Here is a 21,228-nt window from a genome sequence, read left to right as displayed (position 1 = left end):
AATTATTGTCCTCTTATTGAGTGTATAACAGACTTTTTATACATCTTCTTTCTCTTTTCTTTTTTTGGTATCAATTGGTGAAGCGGTAGGACCTTATGTTGATCAATGGATCTGAGGCGACATAACCGCCGCTCAACCAATTGATATCATCGGAATGGAGCAGCTGAGATGGGGTTCCATCTGTGCACACGCACTATCCCTATAGTGGAGATAGGTCGTCTTATGTTATTGATCGAGATACGGATAGACCCAATTGTACGGTGACTATTATACCAGTAACCTCCACTGCTGCTATGGAGTCTGACTCAGTTTGTATTGGATTAGTGTGTCGTTTGAGTCAGTGGACTGATGGTTGAGCTGAGAGTTTTTGTGATAGAAGATGTGGACCTCCAGAAGAAACTGTAGATATAATCTGCAGTAAGATATCCGTAAACGTGGAGAAATATGCCCTACATGGAAATTGCAATTAAACTAGGCTGAAACCTCAGACTTCGACAAAGAGTAGGCACTCTTAGAATGGTCAAAGGTCTTCATATGCACCAGATGCGTCTCATCCTCATTTCTATCATACTCCACCTCGACAACGGTATCGCAAGTAATCCCGGTAGACTGAGTCTTTCCACGTGCTCCCTTGACGGAGTTTGCACTTGCACTTGCACTTGGGCCCCTCTCCAAAGGGTATGTCCTGGTACGAGGTCTGTTGGGATCGTCTCGGCTACTGTCCTGGCCGCTCTTGTTGCTGCCATAGTTGATGTAGCGCTTGGATTGGCCTGTGAGGCGCATGAGAAGGATGCGCATTGTCGGCATGCACGCACACCATATGCCAACGTTGACCTCGACGGTAGACCACTTCGCCATAGCAAGATAGTCCCATGATAGGTTATTGCTGTGACTGATTCCAGCGACAATGCAGGCGTATAGTCGCCAGATACTCGTAAAAGTAACGCTAGACACGCGTTAGAAACATTCCAATTCAAGCAAAGAAACACGAGTTTTGTACTTACAAGGAACCAACACTAAACATCATAGCAACTCCAATCTTCTTGTTTAAATCCAGATTCAATTTGTTTAATTGCGACAGGGGCACGCCGAGGATTAAAAAGTCAGAGGCAATGTTGACAGCACCATTAGACCAGGCAACGCCATTGACGCTGGCACACCAGCCCGTGTGATTGCCATCCCACTTGTTCCAGAAGTGACTGATGGGCTGGCATTGGAAAATAGCAACAAGGGCGAATGTTGTCCCGTTGATGGCGATGAAAGCGAGAGTTGCCCACAAAAGCCTGCGTACACCCCTGCTTGGGAAAATGCGAAGATAAAAGAACAGCAGACTTATCTTCATGGTCGTCTGCAATATAAAATAGGTGAAGACAATGACATAAAACCAGAAGCCGAAGTCGGTTATCTGCTTGGGGGTGAGGGTCCAAATGTCCGTCCCTATGCCGGAAGGGGCCGACGCGAAGGCGTTGATGCAGATGCAGAAGGCTGCAATGAGCATTGTTATCATTATAAAGACGTCGTCTAGACCCATGCTGACTCTATAGACGATCTTGGTCGCGAATCGTAAAATGACGCATATGCCTGAAATGATTCCCATTACAGTATTGGTGCGAATAAAGTCGGGTCGAACGTCTCGAATGGGGGCGCCGCATAGTGTCATGGTAGCGTTCTTTGTAGCTGGAAATGTGTAAGCGAATGTATATAAAGGGAGAATGGAATGATGTACTTAATGCTTCTTTGATAGTACAATCCGCCAGAACGCACTTCTCGATTTGGTGCTGGAGAGACGCGTTTTCGCACGTGCATTGGACATTGTTAAGGTCACAAGTTGAGGCCAAGACATTTGTCACTAGGCATTTCGACTGGGCAAGGTCAGCGACTTCCAGGGGACACCCTAACCACATTAATACATACCGCACATTTGGGCAATGTACCAAGGATCGCAGACGTTGTCTTGTCCAGTGCAGCGAAAGCCAGTGGCAAGGCCAGGAGGCAAGTAAGAACACCATTAAACAGCTTCATCTTGATACAGACTGTATTACGATGGGATCCAAAGAAGGAAGGGAGAAAAGAGACACAAGCCAGGGCGATACACAGGTAAATATGAGCATCCTCGAGTAGCCTGAACACTAAGTGGACATTAACGGATGTGTTCCGATTAAAAGTTCTAAAGCGACTAAAAGAATGAAATGCAAACACTTGAACAAATTTCTACTAGATCGCGTCGTCCTGAGACGACTAGCAGAATGACGGAGAGGGGTCCACAGTGTAGAGCGAGCTTGCTATTGTTAGTTTGTGTTTCTTTACACGTGCGCAGATGGATCAGCCAAAGGCCAATCATCACGGTTACTAAATGCACGAATAATTGCCACAAAATATTCAACATGTGTTCTAGACAAATATGTTGTTAAAAGTGTCTGCTCTTTGATCTTACAAACTCTGACTAGGATTTGGTAATCAAGGGTTTCTACTGCACGATTGGGATCCCACGTGGAACCAGGGTTTTTTCTACGTAGAATTAGTCATGCTAGAACATCTCTCGCAGCCCACGGACTCGGGCCGGCGCTGCGGATCGCATTTTAGTCTATGGATCATAGAGCCGAAGAGGTACAGTAGATCATTGGCTCCACATCTCATTCGGCTCATCACTTCCCGAAGATCTGCATAACTCGAAAGTCCATTGGAAGGGACCGAGCGTAAAGAATCCAGCAAGAACTTCGGGTGTACGGAAGTGATGTAATATGAGATTAGCTTCAGTACAATTGCCGTATAAGCTGCCGGCGTTAGGGATTCCCATGCCTTCCTGCCTGCCTCCTCTACCTATATTCAAGTCTATCCATATCTACTAGCAATTAAATCCAGAAAGTAACTCTAGCAGTTAAAGACATATTGGCAGGATAGGTAGGGCTGTCAAGGGTCTTTAATTGCTTATGGCCTTTGAGTTGAGTGGGATCGATAAGCATTGCTAAGCGAACTAATAACTACCGGTAGTATACTAGTGAAAGACACTTGTTTCCTTTGGGAAAGTGTTTCATAGGCCCTGTTTTAGCCACTTATCCAGCTCTAAAGGCCCTTTAACTTATCAATTAAATCTTTTACTAACGGAAGATCACCCACTGATGCAAGTCACTTAACCCCTTGTGTACCTTAATTGTTCTCCTCTCATCTCCATTCGAGATGGTACCAATAGCCTACCTCTAGCTACGCTTGTGCCACTTGACCCTCAAGGCTGTTCGTACTCAAAGCCGGCATTGGTCTGTAAAGATCCGGCAGTGGATAAACCCCTGAGTTTAGCTAGCGTTGATCTGCAGAGTTAGAACGTTTTAATCTGGTTTCGCATCCACTCTTTCCCCGATGGGCCCGACCTTGACGAGAACTCATTAGAACATTCTTTCTTGCCCAATAAGAAGAGTCATGTCTGTCTGAGCATTGGACTCCCTTCCTGCGGGTAAATCGCAATAATTTTCAACATGCGTCCTGCACGTGGATGATTTGATCTCCACTCTAGCACCTCTCCAGGAAGCGCATGGCTACTAGTCTAGGTCTTTAGAAATAAGGATGATAAATTTCAAGAACACTTTATTATTTACAGAATAGCAAGAAACATCGCCGTCCCAACAGCCGCAGCCATATACCAGCTCGGTTTAAAGCTGTTAATCGCTGCATTGTCCTCCGCCTGCGCAGTCTCATTGGCGATAATAAATGTAGGTTGGTAGTTCTTTACCTCAGTATTGTTAGACTTGCCATTCCAGCAATACTTGTCAAAACAAGTGCTGCACTCCTTGGGCACGGTCTCATTGGCCTTCCACCAACTTCTGCTCATAATGGCACAGGCCACGCAAGTAGGCCACTGCTCATCAAGCGTACCGTTTCCCTGGGTAGCTCCGTTCAAGGCATTGAGAATGATACTGTCACGCTCAGGGATGCTGTAGGAGAGGTCGAAAGTCGAAACGTTACTCAAAAACGTGTACGGTGCATTGGGAATGTAGAAGACAAGTGGAGGAGGCAGTTCACCGTCTGAAAGCGTGAAGTTATTTGCGTCACAACCGAAGAGTGTCGGGCGCTGGTTCAGCTTCTCGTTGATGAAAGTCTCGGCTGAAGGAATCGAAGGGAACTTGGTTCCGTTGCCAATACTGGAACCAACACGGTCATATGTAGCACGTAGAGCAGTACCGTTGGGCCAGTTGTTCTCAGTATCTGCTGAGGAGTCGATGGCAAAGATGACGTCGACCTCACGGAAAGGTTGAATCAAGGGGTGGAGGGGAATATTCTGCAGATCTTCTCCACCGTCGACTAAAGTCAATTGAGTGACATCGGCGTTGTAGCTCTTGCCGGTTGGATCCCATTGATAGAACGGGTTGGGAGTGTAGTCAGCAATGTCTTCATCGCTATTATCCAGGGCGAGCAGGACACCCTTAATAGCTTTTACAACAAGGGAAGGAATGTCGTTTTCTTCACCGATCTTGGTAATGTTGTTGAGTAGGAACTGGTTGAACAGTGAAGAGGAAGTGCCCATAACGAAGCCAAACTGATCGAAACCACGCACGCAATCCCCGTTCTTGTTGATAGTTCCATTGGTGAAGTTCGAGGCAAGGTATTCTATAGGAGCAAACCCATAACTTGTAGGATCCCATGTGCCGAACTCGAAAGGATTGAACTCGTATACCGTTGCGTTGAGTGAAACGATGCGTTGACCAGGGGCACGACCATCTGCGACGAGAATGGGGAACGGGGTGTCTGCGTTCTTGAAGTTGGACGTATCGGCAATAGATGAGAAGGTGTATGCAGGACCGCCTTCGGAGGCATCGATAAGCTGATATGACAAGGCACGACCCCACCAGTCGGTGAGAGTAGTGTTCCACCCTTTATCCTTTTCATCAACAGCATCTTTGATATCGTCCCAGTATTTCGCCGTGTTCAAGACGCTGAAGCCGGACTTTTTTGGACCCTTGAAAATTGAACGATCGAAAGCCCAAATATCTGAGCCCTTGTCACCTTTTTGTAGCTCGGGGACTGTTGTAAAGTTGTTTGCAAAAATGGATCCTACGAGCCAACCACCTCCTGACAGGCCAGCTAGGTAAGTGGAAGATTGAAGGAGACCGCTGATGGGACCAGATTTGTTGTTGCGGGAGTCAGCCGCCGAGATGAAACCTGCACCATTCATAAGAGCACGATAACCACCACCGGAAGCCGCAATCGCAATGTTCGGTAACGCTGTGGCATTGTTCTTATTTTTATCGATCCATTTCTCAGCGTCAAAACCTGAGATGTTTACCCGTGATAGCAAGTCCTTCAGCGGGTCTATCGTGTTGTTTCTTCGACGGCGAACCCAGGATTCTTCCTCATCCGAAAGACCATCGGCAAGTCGAACTTTGGGTCGCGTTGAGGGACAGTCAACCACCTTTGGAGCATAGTCGCCACTGGGTGAGTCCGGTAGAGCCCGGATACTGAGGGATTTGTCGATATCTGGTGCTGGGGCCAAGCCCGTACTATCCGAGACAGCAATGGCCGTGCTACTGAGCCAGAGCGTGAAAGCGAGGGGGCCAAGCATATTGACTGTTAACAATTGAGGTCTGAATATTCTCTGTCACAATCAACAGTCAAAGCTGGAGGAGCACGACTGCTCGTTAAGTAAGTGCAAAAGGCTACACAGCCTCCCTCAAGTTCGAAAGGCGTGGTGGGATACGAAGAAGCGGGCGACAAGATAAGTCAGCGGCACATTCCCCGATTATTATTTATGCAGGCGGCCTCAACACATGTTATACTCCCCTTAAACACTCAACGTGAGTGGCCGACGTGACGCGTCTATGCTTGCTAGCTCAGGATAGATCTGATCCAGCTGCAGGCTACTAAAATAAATCTGTGCTAACTCGTCTTTTTTACCAACAGTGTTTTTGGCACCTTGTAGTCTCACCTCGGAACGATCGGCAGACTAAGCCCCATCAGCTTTCGTCAATGACGTCGATTAATTTTGATGTCATGGATACACGGATACGCTGGAACGAATGAAAAATAAACAGGAATACGTGGAACACAATCCGAGAGCCGAATTCGACGCTTGCTTGCACTAATCAGGCGGAAAAGCCACAATTAAGGCAGGGAAAACGGCTTTTTGTAACGTAGCAGTTCTGTAAATAGTAAGCGCAGAACGGGAGGTACCATGCGGTGAAACCTGACGTTAGAGTTTGCAGCTGAACGAGTGATCGCAGCTAAACGAGTAATTGCAGCTGAACGAGTGATTGCAGCTAAACGAGTGATTGCAGGGTCTTCGGGCACCGACCCGTGCCCAGGGAGGAGATTGCCGTAATGGCTGTTATTGTCCTTTATTGGCTAGTGCGTATTAACGGGGACAGCAGTGATTGCCAAGAAATGGCATGGTTGAAGACTCAGATGAGTGGAGTTACCGGTTTTATGGTCGGTCGCCTAGTGGCTCGTCAACTCATGAATTATTTAATTTGTTATTGACAATACACCTAAGAAATCAATTCTCTATATGCACCTACTCGTTTTATTTACTTCTTGCCAAACTTCTGCAAATTCTCAGGACCTGTCTCCATGGCGACCCTCTTAACCTCGTCCTCTCCGAGTTCCTGGAAAATGTCATAACCCCATCTTGTCTGCCAGTTGTAGCGCTTGTTCCTCTCCAAGCCGTTCAGCTGCTCGAAAGCAACATGCGGTAACTCTGACACTTCCCGATTAGACTTGATGCGGCTGGGCGTTACACTCTTGGGTAGCACAACAGAGCCTCGCTGAACACCCCACGAGTACAGGACTTGACCGATGTCCAATCCAAGCTTCTTGCCGAGCTCGGCGACGAGAGGGTCATCCACTGTGCGAGCTTCGCCGGTTTGGTTGTTGCCGAGAGGGGAGTAAGCGGCGACTTGGATGCCCTTGGATTTGCAGTATTTAAAGAGGTCAGGTTGTTGGAGGTAAGGGTGAGCCTCGATCTGGTTCACAGCGGGAACGACCTTGGTTTTGGACATGAGATCTTCGAGACGGTCTTTGGTGAAGTTTGACACCCCGATGGCACGGACTTTGCCTGATTCTAGGAGTCTCTCCATAGCCCCGTATGTCTCGGCAGGGTCAATATCGGCCAGCTCAAAGACACCATTTGAGTCGATAGGAAACCAGTCATCACCAGACTTGAAAGCACTGCAAAGAGTTAGCATTATTACTCATTATAAATATATATATCATATAAGGAACTCACCAAGGCCAGTGCATAAGGAAAAGATCGAGGTAGTCAGTTCCGAGGTCCTTCAATGTCTTATCAAGACCCTTCTCCACATCCTGGGGAGCATGCTTAGTGTTCCAGAGCTTGCCAGTAATGAAGATCTCTGATCTAGGAACGCCACTCTTGCGAATGCCATCACCAACCTCAACTTCATTGCGGTAGATGGAAGCGCAGTCAATATGTCTGTAACCACTATTGAGGGCGATCTCGACAGCTTTCTCGACCTGCCCAGGAGGAGCTTGCCATGTACCAAAACCAACGGCAGGGATCTTGGCCCCGGTGTTGAGTGTGAAATGTGTCGGCAGAGGCATAATGAAAGGTGGATGTGGTGTGTTGGGTGAGAGTATGCTTGACTTATTGAAGCGACAAGTTTAATGTGTCTAACATATTTTTGCGATGTAATCAATATATAAAAGTCCTGATTCTTGGTTGAATTCCGTATCTCGCTGACCATTTTGACGTGGGTCTTGTTGTAGAAGCGGATTAATGGCGCTGTCGGATATGAATCCGTCATTGGCATCTTCCTTGTCCGCCTGTTGGCCTGCCGGAAAAACGGGAAAGCGGAATCGGGTCAAAGAGGCAGGAACCGCGACGGAATGAACTGCCTGTGGGGAAATATTTTATTTCTCCATCTCTGTTACTACCTCACGTGATCATCCGCCGGCTCTTGCAATTTCTCCAACAATTCTAACCAATTACAGGGGTACTCGACAAACTTTTGTCTGTGTCGCTGCAACAGTGAAAGTGGCAGCTCAGGCAGTCTTGCAACTTATTTAGAGATATCCTAGAGAAGAAACGGCGAAAGGATATTAACTCGTACAAGGTGGCGGATTGACGAGAGGGTCAAGTGACGGGATTGTGGTTGTGAGTTGTGTCAAGGTTCTTTCAATGGGGAAAGTGTTTTAAAAACAAGAAATAGTTCTCCAATGTCAATACCCAGTGATCTTTAAAGTGTGCAACCCAATAAACCATACATTACTTACTTTAACATTTGATATTAATTCTCAGTAAACCTTTTTATCTTATGCTGCACTGGGCACCGGATCGCATTAGCTTCCACTAATGTTGATATATCCTACCCTGCAGAGAGCAGAAGAGATGTGGGCTAAACCTCGAAAGCTAAGATTTTCGCAACGGTCATAGCGTCTTGCGCTCAGACCCGCTGTACCCACCCACTAATTAGAGAATATTTAGCCAGTCTTTCTATTGGCCTTGAAAATGCCCAATGTTACTCCGCACAGTACCGACAACGAAACGTAAGTTCACTCAGCAATAGAGGCGATAAAGATGGTGATACAGTTTCAGTAAGTTAAAGAGCGTAATACTATCAATTGGTGCCTACGTACTGCAAGCTATTCTAACATCTAGATCATCTTTTTACAGGGTGTACTTGAACAGGGGACTCTTGTCTCCGAGCTTCATAAGTTCATGCTCTGAGTACTGAGCATGGATGTCATCCTCAGACAGCTTAGCCTTTCGCTTGTTGCCCCACTTGTAACTGGTCTCAAGAAGAAGAGCCACCAACATCCCACTAGCACCAAAAGCAAGGGAGAGACCAAAGCCTGTTTGGTAGCGAGGAGCTTCTTTGTCAAGGTACATATATGAGCCGATGATACCTCCAATGTTACCCACGCAAATGTTGAAGGCAACACCGATCGCTCGTCGGCTGGAAGGGGCAAGGTTATTGGCCGCCCAACTGCTGCCAGCTGGTTGGACAGGGTAGATGCCGATGCAGGTGAGAACGAGAGCGAAGTATCCAGGGCCAGTATGGCTGCCAGTCATGTCGCCACGGAAGCCCATGACAATAGAGTATCCAACAGCGATCAGACTGAGTGGAATAGCGACGAAAGGCATTCTCCAGTGGAAGTGATCAGAAAGCTTAGCGAAACAGACGGAGGAAATACCACCGGCGACATAAGCAGGGACTGTCATCAATTGAGCGTTGGTGTTTGTGAATCCCATAGCCTTGACGATTGAAGGGAGTGTAAACTTGGTTCCGTAAGAACAAGCGGAAATGCAGAGAAGAATGTATGCCTGAAGGTAAAGTCTCCAATTGCAGAGGATCATCTTCATGTCATACCAATCGAATTTCTTCTCGTCCGTCTCTTGAGCAAATCGGCCACCCTGCTTGATGAAGCTTTGCAACTCAAGGAAGCGGATCTCGTCAGGTGTCAACCATCGACCAGATAGAGCGGGCGAGTCGATGAGGAAGAAGAAACACAAAACGCCCATGATGACAGTCGCGATACCCTCAAGGATGAAGATCCATCGCCAGCCTTCATAACCGCCTACTCCATCCATTTGCGCAATACCAGCAGCAAGAAGACCGGAAAAAGCACCGGAGAGCGCACTTGTACAGTAGAAGTAGGCAATGCGCGTGGCAAGATCCTTGGGCATGTACCAGAAAGTGCAAAGATAAACAGCACCAGGGTAGAAACCAGCCTCAAAGACACCGAGAAGCATTCGGACAGCTAGAAGGCCACCGAAGCCCTTGACAACACCGTGAAGGGTCATGATGATACCCCAGATAAAGACGAGACTGCCAAGGTAGACGGATGGGCGTGTAAATTTCTTCAAAAGCATGTTGCTAGGAATCTCAAGCAAGATGTAAGGGATGAAGAATAGACTGAGGACGATGTTGTACTGGTTACCAACAAGATTCAGATCTTCAACAAGACCTTCGATCTTGGCGTTTCCAATGTTTGCTCGGTCGAGATGAGAGATGAGGTACAGGATTGCGAGCATGGGGACTAAACGACGATCGACCTATGAGAACACAAGTCAGAGATGGCACTCAGGAATATTGTGTAGGTTATCTCTTACCTTTCTGATAATTGTCTTGCGTGCCTCAGGAGTGACATTGTTGTAGAAGTCGGCATCATCATCCGTGAGACCCAAGACGCGAATGTTGTCGATTGTGCGAGCTTGGGGAGCCTTCTCGTGGTCTGAATTCGCGTTGTCTGCGGCCATGTCGTCAACCATGACAACGTCAGGTTTCTCAAGACGAGAGCTATTAGACATTATCGATTTGTTTCGATCTGTCAACGAGGAGGGATGATGATAATTGTTCGAGGCTCAATTGACAACCGAATAGACTCAGAAGGATGCTGAGGATGAAGAAGATTGAGATTGTCGGGGCATGATCCTGACTTATATCGTCAAGTGAGCCATAAGTTGGAGATCAATGAAGGATCCAAGGCCAAGTGCGCGTTTGTGCGATTGGTAAGGTAGAGAGGAGAGTCTCGGCTTCTCGGTCCCCAACGGAGAAAAAAGCTTAACTGAATGGTTCACTCTTACCCCATACCCCGCAATCTCATCTCCGTAGTCGAAGAAAGATCCGGGGAAAGTTGGGGACTAGACAAACGGAAGACATTCGGACTAAAATCCGCTCAGTTCAGTTCCCGAATCCGTCGCCAAAGAGCTTTACCGAACCTTGGAAGAATGCTGCGCGACCAAATAGAGAGGAGAAAAGTTTGCCGGGCCTTTGAAAGGCCTGGACACGCTCGGTGTTGCGCCAATAGAAAGATGCGTTTCGGCGGCCGGGTGTGTCCGGCCCCGAGGTTAACGGAGATATATCCGCTCCAGTACTGAGACTAACGGGTTTCTATTCCAGGGCTCTCAAACACTACGAATTGTATTGTGGAGGCGAGGAGAAGACTGTTGTAAACTAACCATAACATCCGGCATCATCTCTATTTCCATGGTAAGATTTAATAGATAAACTTCCTCCTCAATTCCTGACTCGCCCATCACCATCGTTCTTTAAACCTTCAAACGCAATCATGCCTGCCACTATCTATGTCCCAAGTGCCCTTGAGGACGTCTCCAAGGAAGGGGGAGTCGTCAGCTTGCAGCAAATCCCCTTGAGGACCCAATTGAAGCCCGGCGATGACTCTCAACTCCACACAATTGATAGTCTTATCAGACATCGCGCGTCTACATACCCTCATGACCACGTCGTATCATATCCCTCCTCAGGAATCAACTATGTCGACTACACTCTCCAACAACTCGACATATTCGCATGGCGCGTGGCAAAGCACTACCAACCCAACCTGCCTATTCGCGAAACATCTGATGAGAAGCCAGCAGTCATTGCCATGCTGGGCCCTTCGAATCTCGAGTACTTGATCACAATGCTAGCACTGAACAAGCTGGGCCACACTGCCTTGTTGCTATCAACACGAATTCCCCAAATAGCCGTGGAGTCGTTGGTCAATGCAACTGGAGCCACGGCTATTATTGCTGATGGGCGATTCACAGAGCTTGCAGACCACGTCAGTAACTCCATCTCTACATTGAGATGCCTCCCTATTGCTGGACGAGATGTCTTCGAATACTGCATCGAGGCCCATGGAGATACCCAATTAGATGGACACCTTGACCCTAAGGTCGAGACCGAGAACGTCGCGTGGATCATCCACTCTAGCGGTATGTACACTGCTGCTTGGTTCCCTGCATTCGCTAATCACTTTCCAGGTTCAACTGGTCTACCCAAGCCAATCTATCAGACTCAAAAGTCTTGCTTGCCAAATTACGCCATCCACATGAACATGAAGTCCTTCATCACGTTACCTCTATTCCACAACCACGGCATCTGCAACATGTTTCGGGCTATCCATTCCCGCAAGGCCATCCATTTATACAACGCAGATCTACCTCTAACACAAGACTACCTTCTCAATATTATGCGGGAACACTCCTTCGAGATCTTCTATGGCGTACCATACGCGCTCAAGCTTCTGTGTGAGACCGAGGAAGGCATTGCTCTGTTGAGGGATCTCAAGGTTGTCATGTATGGAGGCTCAGCCTGTCCGGATGACCTTGGAAACCTATTGGTCGACAACGGAGTGAATCTGGTAGGACACTATGGAGCGTAAGTTGCGTGTCTTCTTCTACAGCATCGTCCCCGATTAACACTACACAGCACCGAAGTTGGACAGCTCATGACTTCCTTTCGACCTGATGGAGACAAGGCTTGGAACTATGTTCGAGAAAGCGACAAGATCTCGCCTTTCCTCAAGTGGGTACCGCGAGGAACCAACTTGTACGAGTGCTGTGTCATGGACGGATGGCCAGCCAAGGTACAGTCGAACCAGACAGATGGCTCCTACGCCACCAAGGATCTTTTCGAGCCTCATCCTTCAATCCCCCGAGCCTGGAAGTACATTGCTCGACTTGACGACACTATCGTCCTGGTGAATGGTGAAAAGTTCAACCCAGTTGCTATGGAAGGTTCTATTCGCTCCAACAAGAATGTCAAGGAAGCTGTTGTATTCGGAGCCGGCCGACCTTATCTCGGAGTCTTGGTCGTTCCTTCGGAGGTCTGGGCTGATAAGGCTTCTGAAGAAATCCTTGAAGCTGTATGGCCTATCGTCAAGCAATGCAACGAATCCGCGGACTCCTTCGCTAAGATCTCCAAGTCCATGGTTAAGCTACTGCCATGGAACTGCGAGTATCCCCGGACCGACAAGGGCAGTGTTATCCGCCAGGCCTGCTACAAGAACTTTAAGCACATCATCGACGAGGCCTATGACTCTGCAGATGTTTCATCAGGTGATCTCAAGGATATGGATATTAATGAGCTGAAAAGCTTCATTCGAGGCCTTCTCGTGGAGACTCTGTCCCTTGGGGATATCCCGGCAGATGACGTCGACTTCTTCACCTTGGGTCTGGACTCTCTTCAAGCGATCCAGATGAGAAGTGAGATTCTCAAGACTGTTCAGCTGGGTAACAACAAGCTTGGCCAGAATGTCGTCTTTGAGCATCCATCCATTGAGCAGCTCAGCCATTTCTTGTTGAGGCTTCGCGTTGGCCAAACCTTGGTTAAGCAGACATCTGTCCACGAGGAGATGCAGGAGCTCCTGGACAAGTATGCAACTTTCAAGAAGGCAGAAGCCTCATCAGTAGTGAGTGGCGATAAAACCTCCTTTTCGGATCCCTACTGACATCTCCTAGGTTATCACTGGAGCTACAGGCTCGCTTGGTGCCCATGTTGCTGCGAAGCTCATTTCGAACCCTGCTATCTCCAAGGTCTACTGCCTTGTTCGAGCTTCCGACGAGCCACAGGCACTATTGCGTGTCAAGCAGTCCATGCTCGATCGCAAGGTCTACCACAACCTGTCTCTCAACGCTCGACGCAAGATCATCGCCCTGCCCTCTGATCTCTCCGACGCTCACCTTGGACTTCAAGACGATGTCTACACCTCGATTACCACTGATCTACATACGGTAATCCACTGTGCCTGGTCGGTAAACTTTAATATGCAGCTTTCAAGCTTCGAAAAAGGTAACATCGCCGGTGTCAAGCATCTCATCGATCTCTGCCAGGCTGCAGGACCTTCTGCTTCCATGAACTTCTGCTCGTCGGTGAGCACGTGTTCTCAGTCCGAGGTGATCCCTGTACCAGAGGCAGCACCGTCATTCGCCTGGGCTCAAGGAATGGGATATGCTCAGTCCAAGTCTGTTGCTGAGAATCTTTGCGCCAGGGCAGCTGAGGCTGGAGTCAACGCTCGTGTTCTTCGCATTGGCCAGATCGTGGCTGACACAACCCATGGCATTTGGAATGCTCAGGAGGGTGTACCTATGATGATGCAGACGGCAGTGACAATTGGTGCTCTACCTAAGCTTACAGAAACACCATCTTGGTTGCCTGTAGATACTGTCGCTGAGGCTGTCGTCGACATATCTCTTTCAGATTGTGGTAGTGTTTTTACGAACGTCACGAACCCCCGGTCTTTTGACTGGACTCGAGATCTTCTTCCTGCTCTCCGACAGGCGGGCCTGACCTTCGATGAGCTCGAACCCAAGGAGTGGGTACAGAGGCTGCGGGCCTCCAACCCTGACCCTGCTGCCAACCCACCCATCAAGCTAGTCGACTTCTTCGCATCCAAGTATGATAAGGATGAGTTCTCGCCGTCTAAGCCATTTGCCACCGCCAAAGCATGTGCGCTTTCACCCGCTTTAGCAAATGCTCCGGTCCTGAACCAGGACTTCGTCAACAAGTTTGTTGAATACTTCTCAAACTCATCTTGGAAGCTCAACAACAAGCCTACTCTCAAGACCGCTATCGTCGTCGCTGGACCTTGTGGCTCGGGAAAGTCCACTGTCGCAAATGCTGTGTCTTCCGCTCTTAAAATCCCCTTTGTTGAAGGAGACTCGCTTCACACTCGATCGGCAATCGAGAAAATGAGCTCTGGAACCGCGTTGATTGATGAAGATCGATCACTATGGCTTAACAGGATCTGTATTAGAGCCAAGGAAACTCTGTATGATCTCGAACACGACTCCGTTGTCATTAGCTGCTCTGCTTTGAAGGCCACCTATCGGGCTGCGATGCGTGACCTACTGCAACAACACAACATTAAGGCACTTTTTCTGGACCTACAAGCTAGTGCTGTGGTTCTGACTAGCCGCCTGGAAGCACGCGAGGGCCATTATATGACTTCGGATATGGTTGATGGACAGGTTGGGCTTCATGAGGTTGCAACCCAAGAGGAAGCAGATGTATTCCCGATTGATTCAGAACTGTCAAAGGAGGAAGTGGTAGAGGAAGCTCTCTGGTTCCTACGCAAGAATATTAGCTCATAGGCTACAACTTAGAAGGCAGATTTACTATAGTTTTGTTACGGCGCAATTTAGATATCAATTCATTTACTGCTTTACTTCACAATAAAATCGCTTAAGCTACTTTATGCATCAACCCTTAGATTTAGAATCGTCAACCCTGCCCAAGGTGAATAATGACTTTGTAGCATTGTCTGGTATACACTCATTAGACAGAACCGTGAGGTTGTATAAATAAAAACAGATTCTCAGTGGACAGATCAAAGGAAGAGGAGACCGAAGCACTTTTTGTTTTATCGCTAGGTTGAGAAATCATATTATATCATATTTCCAATCCCTGATTGGTGACCGCCGTGCATGTTGGAAGCCTCGTCAGTATCACCGTCAAAGTATGGCCAGAACGCCTGAAAGGTTAGCTTTGCAATAGAGATAGACTCGGACCACTTACAGACGAATCGAGAGCTAGCCAATCCATGGTATCCCATTCATCAAGAGGATGCGCCTCGACAGGCGGCAAGTTCTCGAACCCTCCAAACTCCCGACCCATATTGACTGTTGTTCCGTTCGAAGAATCGATCAATGTGGAGAACTCGTCTATTGTGGACATATTCATCTGCCCTGGATTTGCCTGTGTAGTATTTGTTTCTGTTGCCATAGATGCCGTTGTTCTTAACTCCTCGAGAATGACAGCATATCGCCGACTTGGTGAGTTAGAAGCGGTCGCATTCGCTAAATGCATCTGGCATCGCTCGGCCAGGCGTATCAATCGGCGTGAAGCAGCCTTTTCTTCCCATTCTGATCCAAAAGTCCGTCGCTGCTGGGCCTCCCAGACGTAAGTGACCATAAGAGCACAAAAGGTAACATAGTGAGTCCACCAGAAGGCGTGGAAGATAGGACCTTCTTGCGCGAGATGGTCAACCGCCTGTAGAACAATTTTGGCAGCTTCAATGCACTCGTTAATTTGACGTTCGTATCCAGAGGATGAACCCTTCAATAGACAAAGCCTATTGGCGTGCATTATGGCATGTGAATGAGCTAGTTTAAGGACGGTTGCCTGTCTTCGGTAGCTAGGGATCAGCATCGAAGGGCGTACAGAACCGAGATGGACCGGTAGATCGGAATGCCAATCATGCACACTGCGTGCAAGACGATCTGCCGCAGCGCATCGGTCCTGTATAGATTTGTCTTGAGGGCTGTAGACTTGTCGTGATATAGAACCAATGATCCTTGCAATCCTAGTTTTAAGTCAGCATTTCAAGGTTAGCATGTGCTTTGAAGAAACATCATACTTTGCATGAAAGATCAGTGCGTCGATGCTGCAGTCCTGTTGCTCTTCGAAGTCTTCGTGAGGGCCTGCAGGCGTCATGTCATCATCGTCAACCCTATCGGGGTAGTCTTGATCAATGTCGTCATCGTGATAGTGCCTTGGACGGCCGAAAATAACGCCCAGATAGTTGTCGAGAATATATGTGGTCCAAAACGTCCGAATCCCACACTGAGACCGAATATAATCCATCGAGCTCTTACTGCGTCGTCCAATCCGACGATGCAGCCCCAGCGCTGAGACCAACTGTAGCACGTTGCCGAACATATACCACCCCTGATTGAACCTAGATGTCGTGAGGAGATAAAGCACTTGAATCAGCTTCGCCTGGGCTGACTCGAGTCTGGGAAATCCGGAGTTAGTCTCTTCATCAACTAGTCTGGCGGAAATAGTAAAGAATGTGTCGCTCTTAGCAAGTGCTTGATCTTCTGCTTCCGCAGATAGGAAACCCTCGGACTTCGCTCGATGAAGGGAGCCAATTGCCAAAACAACAAGGACAATTGCTGCTTTTGCACGGCCTAGACCCTTCCAGATAAGGTCCCTGGACTGCATGTTTTGTTCCATTATGCTTAGCCACGTTTCCACCGTAGACTTGTGCAAGACACGATAAGTAGCGATACAGACATCAAAGTACAGTGTCAACAAGAAGCGCGCGTCCACAGGGTCGGGGAGTTTAAAACCATCGACGTCAGGATGGGAAGGTAATGGTTTATCTCCGCCAGCCACTGATGTTTGGTCGACTGAATTGGAAGTATTATCCTGCGCGACGTTTTTCCTCTGGTCTGAGAATCGCTTTAAAGCCCGGTGAAGGAATGTGAGACCAGAAGTAGGATCAAACACCTGACCTTGAATCTCTGCGACGCTGACTTCTGGGGAGGCTCTGGATGGTGCCTTGCTGTCGCCAATGCCTGCTGAACGCTGAGGAATTGTACTGGCAGCGTCACTTGTATTGAGCAGTCTTTGTACGGTCGTATTTAGGTAAGAAGAGTTATCCGATGGCTGCGAGACGCGTAAAGTATTGGCGCCATGAGTAGCCGAAGGCGGCGGTGTTGGCGGACGGCCTCTTGTGTACTTGGTCTCATAGGAACAGGTGAGACCCTTTGTCGCGCACTTGGCGCATGGTTGTTCGCCGCTGCATTTAGCCTTCCTTGCCTTGCAAAAGTCACAAGCTCTACTGACTTTCCTCGATTTGCGAAGACTATCGGGTTCTGAGATGCTGCTGCGTTTTCGTGTTTCGAGTGGCGATTGGCGCGCCCGTGCCGCACTTCATTCGGATTCTGGGGTCTCAGCGCTTGGAGCAATGTCGCGCTGTAGCGGTCCCTGATAAGTCGGATTATCATCCATATTGTCCACTTATGGGTCTGGGAAGAGAGATGGAGAAGTTTAGGGGATCCGGAAGCAGGAGGAACGTTACGGAATGACGGAAAAGGAGCCGAGTTTTGAGTTGGTCGGCTCGGAATTTAATCCGGTATTGTAGTACGTACTCCGTACATTTCTTTTTCAGCGGCTTCACTTGTTTTACGCTGCTACAGTGATTGTTAAATAGTGGGGTTATGGAACTGTGTTTCCGCTTACAATGCCTGGCTAGGTATGGGCTGTGTGGCTAACAAAGTCACTGAAAAATAGCGCTATCTTAACGTCGATAGGGACCTTCATTCACTAATTATCATTAAACTGCATCTGATTACCACAGTAGGGGATACAACATTTCTTCTCCAAACTGAGCACACATCTCGCGTATCATAACTCCAATCAAGCCTTCTCCTGATGTTCAGCGACGACACTGTTAGCTTCCTTAGCATCTTTGCTATAACCCTCTTCACCAGCCCGTCGCTGGGCAATAATATCATTAGTTTGCCGGCGCCATGTACGGGGCATACCCTTGCGACTGAACAGCAGATCCATGTCCTCAAGAGAGATACCCTTTGTCTCAGGGATGAGGAAGAAGGCGAAGAAAAGGCCGAAAACAACAGAGCATGCGAAAAGGATGAATGTTCCCCATGTGATGTCTGTCATCATGTAGGGGGTTGAGTATACAATGATGAACTGTCCAAGCCACTGAGCGCAAGTGGTAAAGACCAGGCAAATGGAACGAATAGCCATGGGGAAAATCTCAGCGCTATACGTATGTTAGTAAACAGATTGTCAATAGCAGTCATATGAACGTACCAGAAAATCCAAGGAATTCCGTTCCAAGAAATTGCGTAGAAGATAGCAAAGATATAAACCATGACAATAGCGACATAAGCTCCAGGGGTTTTCTCTGTAGCAACCGCTCCTGCGTCAAAAGAGCCCGATAGGTTGGCGTAGATTCCAAGGTAGAATAGTGCAATTGCTGCACCAGTTGAGCCGATCATGAGTGACTGGCGACGACCAAGTGCATCGACACCCCAAATCATGTAGAGACCTGTAGCGCTTGCCTTCACGATTCCAAAGATACCAGTTGCAAGAAGTCCCACGCTGGTTCCAGTGAAGCCAATTGACTTGAAGATTGAGGGAGAGTAGTAGTTGAGAGCATTGATACCTGACATGTTCTGGATGAACATGAGAGCAATACCCAGAAGGAGGCGGGATCGGTTGGTTGGTCCAACAACTTCCTTCAATTTAGCAAGGAAGCCTCTATCAGCTCCCAATGCCTTCTCCTCCTCGAGCTGATTGAGAACAGTATCAATCTCCCAGTTCAAGTATTCATGATCGGCGGGCAGTTGTCGAAGACGCTGGAGGACCTTGCGAGCCTGGTCGGTTCGACCAGCGTTGAGCAGCCAGCGAGGGGACTCGGGCTGGAAGAACATGCAGAGTACAAGTAGAGATCCAGGAGCAAGCTGTAGTCCGAAGGGGATGTGCCATTGCGCGTCATTTGTCGGGGAGATATGAATATTCACTCCATAGTTAACCCAGAAGCCGACAATTTGGGAGAATTGTAGGAAGATTTCGAATATACCGATCAGACGTCCTCGGATAGCAGGTGGACCGGATTCGGAGATGTAGACGGGGATGATCATGGATGAGGCGCCGACAGCAAGGCCTATAGTGCATAATGGTTAGCGATTTCCCATGGCGGACCTTAATCAAGGGCACATACCAGTAAGTACACGTCCAGCATATATGTAGGACAGGTTACCATTGGAGACCAGCTGTATGATAGCGCCAAGGTTAAAGATGATACCGCACAAGATCAACACCCAGCGACGTCCGAGCTTCTCAGTCATGTAATAACACAACAACACTCCAAAGAAACAGCCACCCTGGAACGTGCTGACAATGTTTGCCTTTAATGACGCCAAAGCTGTGCCAGTCTCAGAAGCCAAGTGGAAGCGCTCCTGGAACGAAGGGAGTGACATGGTACCTCCAATAAAGGCTGAATCATAGCCAAACATGGAAGATCCCATGGCTGCGGAAGCGGCGAGAGCGTAGATCCTCCAGTTGTAGACTTCTGGAGGCGCAGGATTCGCCGAGTTATCCTGCGGCCTGGCAAAGATGTTCTTGACCATAGTGACTGATGCACCTGCGAAAGAGATAGAATGGGTAAAAGGATGGATGGAGGTGGTGGCAAGAGAAGGTCGATGGGAATGGGGAGCGGTGTCCGCAGTAAATATGTATCCCCAGGTTCGGTTGCAATCACTGCATTGCGGGGAAAGAATGATACCCCAGATCTGCTACCCCGGATTCCTACCCCATACGCGACTCATTTCCTCTGCACCAATCTCGGTTATGACCATACCCTTGGTAAGACACATTGGCGGAAAAGATAACTGCCGCTATCAACCAGCCAAGCCAATGTACCAACCAATAGCGCTAGCTCCAACATGGTAGTATAGAATTTTGAGTCATTCTAGAGGTGGTTCAAGCTTTCCACGCCCACGATAACATGAGTTCATTTAATAGCTTCAAGCAAGTAAGCTATCCTCGAGTTTAGCATAATATGTAGAGAGCACAATAGCGTTTGACAGTGCAGAGTGATTATGAAATGTCTGTAGAACTGGTATTATTCAGGGATAATTGAATTACTGGTTTATTGAGACCCTAGAGCCTTTCCTACTGCCGCCTTGGCAGCTTCAAGTGGCATCTCATTCAACGGCTTCTGCATCCAAAGTACTTCCTGTGCAATTCCTTGGTAGATCATGGCCTCTGTTCCAGGGATCACCTTCCAGCCATTCTCTTCAGCCAGGCGATAGAAACTCGTGATTATGTTGGGGTGATAGCACATCTCCAATACAGTTCCCTTTACTTTTCTCTGAAGAAACTCGATTCCAATGTCCCGTGCCAGTATCTCGCCTTCAGTGCTAGGCGCAAAGTCTGGGACCGTTCCGACTATGAGAACAGGTGTTTCGAGCGTCTTTGCCTGCTCAAGAGAAGAGACATAGGTCATCTTGGGACCGCCCTGTATGTTGGAAAAAGACTCGACCACCGCATCCGCCTCTTCTTTTAGGCGGTTTACCAGATAGATCTCTGTGGCGCCCAGCGAGCTGTAAAGCGCGTAGATGGCGCTCCTGCAAGCACCTCCACCACCAATGACGAGAGCTGGCCTTCCCTTGCTCTTCTCTCCAATGCCAGGGACACTCTGCAAGAAAGCCTCGCGTACTCCAACACAGTCTGTGTTTGTGCCAATATATCTTCTCTCGCCCGTCACTGGGTCGCTGCGAATGTAGACAGTGTTGATAGCCCCAATAGCGCGCCCTTCCTCTGTTACTTCATCGCACTCGTTGATCCAAGCAACTTTGTGCGGCATGGTGACAGCTGCGCCTACACAGTCGCTCGCCTTGAGTTTGGGTATAAAGTCATCCTTGTCGACGGATTCAATGAGTTGGTAAGTCCATGGTACGTTGAGGCTCTGAAAGATGGTCGAATGAAGTAGTGGCGCTAAGGAATGCTTTAATGGGTAGCCAAATAGGTATGTGTGTCGAGACTGCTGGAGGTGATCTTGGTCCATCTTGAAGTTACTGGTATGGTATCTACAATATGCACATGGCTGGTGCATGAGCGGCTAGTTAAGTTCTCCTCGACCAGGGTTGACCCGCTATACCATGGCCAGGGCTGAGGCGGGTAAAGTTTCTACCCCGGCTAACGACTGCACGGGGTAGAAGAAATAGCACGCTTTCAAGAC

At 48.3% G+C, this 21,228-nt stretch overlaps 7 protein-coding genes across 7 annotated transcripts; 1 reads left to right on the top strand and 6 right to left on the bottom strand.

Annotated features, from left to right (window-relative positions):
* Positions 1–471: 471 nt before the first annotated feature.
* Positions 472–2,022, bottom strand: B0J16DRAFT_371515 (uncharacterized protein; the record flags this gene model as incomplete). Its single annotated transcript, XM_046130415.1, has 4 exons — positions 472–946; positions 1,005–1,677; positions 1,727–1,862; positions 1,915–2,022. The coding sequence occupies 4 exons, from the start codon at positions 2,020–2,022 to the stop codon at positions 472–474; spliced, it is 1,392 nt and encodes a 463-aa protein (XP_045982175.1).
* A 1,390-nt stretch (positions 2,023–3,412) lies between these two features.
* B0J16DRAFT_362343 (lysophospholipase catalytic domain-containing protein) lies at positions 3,413–5,799 on the bottom strand (the record flags this gene model as incomplete). The annotated part of the gene is made up of 2 exons (XM_046129799.1): positions 3,620–5,799; positions 3,413–3,442 (listed from the first exon to the last, which is right to left on the bottom strand). Exons 1-2 carry the CDS (start codon positions 5,549–5,551, stop codon positions 3,413–3,415), a joined length of 1,962 nt encoding a protein of 653 aa, XP_045982174.1. The 5' UTR covers positions 5,552–5,799.
* A 622-nt stretch (positions 5,800–6,421) lies between these two features.
* On the bottom strand, positions 6,422–7,776 carry B0J16DRAFT_340159 (NADP-dependent oxidoreductase domain-containing protein). The gene is made up of 2 exons (XM_046127632.1): positions 7,211–7,776; positions 6,422–7,152 (listed from the first exon to the last, which is right to left on the bottom strand). The coding sequence occupies exons 1-2, from the start codon at positions 7,543–7,545 to the stop codon at positions 6,513–6,515; spliced, it is 975 nt and encodes a 324-aa protein (XP_045982173.1). The 5' UTR covers positions 7,546–7,776; the 3' UTR covers positions 6,422–6,512.
* Positions 7,777–8,611: 835 nt separating this feature from the next.
* B0J16DRAFT_285877 (major facilitator superfamily domain-containing protein) lies at positions 8,612–10,216 on the bottom strand (the record flags this gene model as incomplete). Its single annotated transcript, XM_046124063.1, has 2 exons — positions 8,612–10,000; positions 10,058–10,216. 2 exons carry the CDS (start codon positions 10,214–10,216, stop codon positions 8,612–8,614), a joined length of 1,548 nt encoding a protein of 515 aa, XP_045982172.1.
* An 800-nt stretch (positions 10,217–11,016) lies between these two features.
* On the top strand, positions 11,017–14,824 carry B0J16DRAFT_355259 (uncharacterized protein; the record flags this gene model as incomplete). The annotated part of the gene is made up of 5 exons (XM_046129411.1): positions 11,017–11,665; positions 11,714–12,110; positions 12,162–13,143; positions 13,193–14,238; positions 14,476–14,824. The coding sequence occupies 5 exons, from the start codon at positions 11,017–11,019 to the stop codon at positions 14,822–14,824; spliced, it is 3,423 nt and encodes a 1,140-aa protein (XP_045982171.1).
* A 293-nt stretch (positions 14,825–15,117) lies between these two features.
* Positions 15,118–17,617, bottom strand: B0J16DRAFT_371511 (fungal-specific transcription factor domain-containing protein; the record flags this gene model as incomplete). Its single annotated transcript, XM_046130414.1, has 5 exons — positions 15,118–15,216; positions 15,249–16,035; positions 16,090–17,271; positions 17,304–17,485; positions 17,609–17,617. 5 exons carry the CDS (start codon positions 17,615–17,617, stop codon positions 15,118–15,120), a joined length of 2,259 nt encoding a protein of 752 aa, XP_045982170.1.
* A 259-nt stretch (positions 17,618–17,876) lies between these two features.
* B0J16DRAFT_397829 (uncharacterized protein) lies at positions 17,877–21,054 on the bottom strand (the record flags this gene model as incomplete). Its single annotated transcript, XM_046132339.1, has 4 exons — positions 17,877–18,243; positions 18,294–19,149; positions 19,207–19,606; positions 20,221–21,054. The coding sequence occupies 4 exons, from the start codon at positions 21,052–21,054 to the stop codon at positions 17,877–17,879; spliced, it is 2,457 nt and encodes an 818-aa protein (XP_045982169.1).
* Between the last annotated feature and the right edge of the window lie 174 nt (positions 21,055–21,228).

Source organism: Fusarium flagelliforme (assembly GCF_020744385.1).
Source record: "Fusarium flagelliforme strain FIESC 12 MPI-CAGE-AA-0113 chromosome Unknown B0J16scaffold_4, whole genome shotgun sequence".
Classification (NCBI taxonomy): Eukaryota; Fungi; Ascomycota; class Sordariomycetes; order Hypocreales; family Nectriaceae; genus Fusarium; species Fusarium flagelliforme.
Note: the sequence above shows the minus strand (reverse complement) of the source record. Positions and strands in the feature narration are given on the sequence as shown.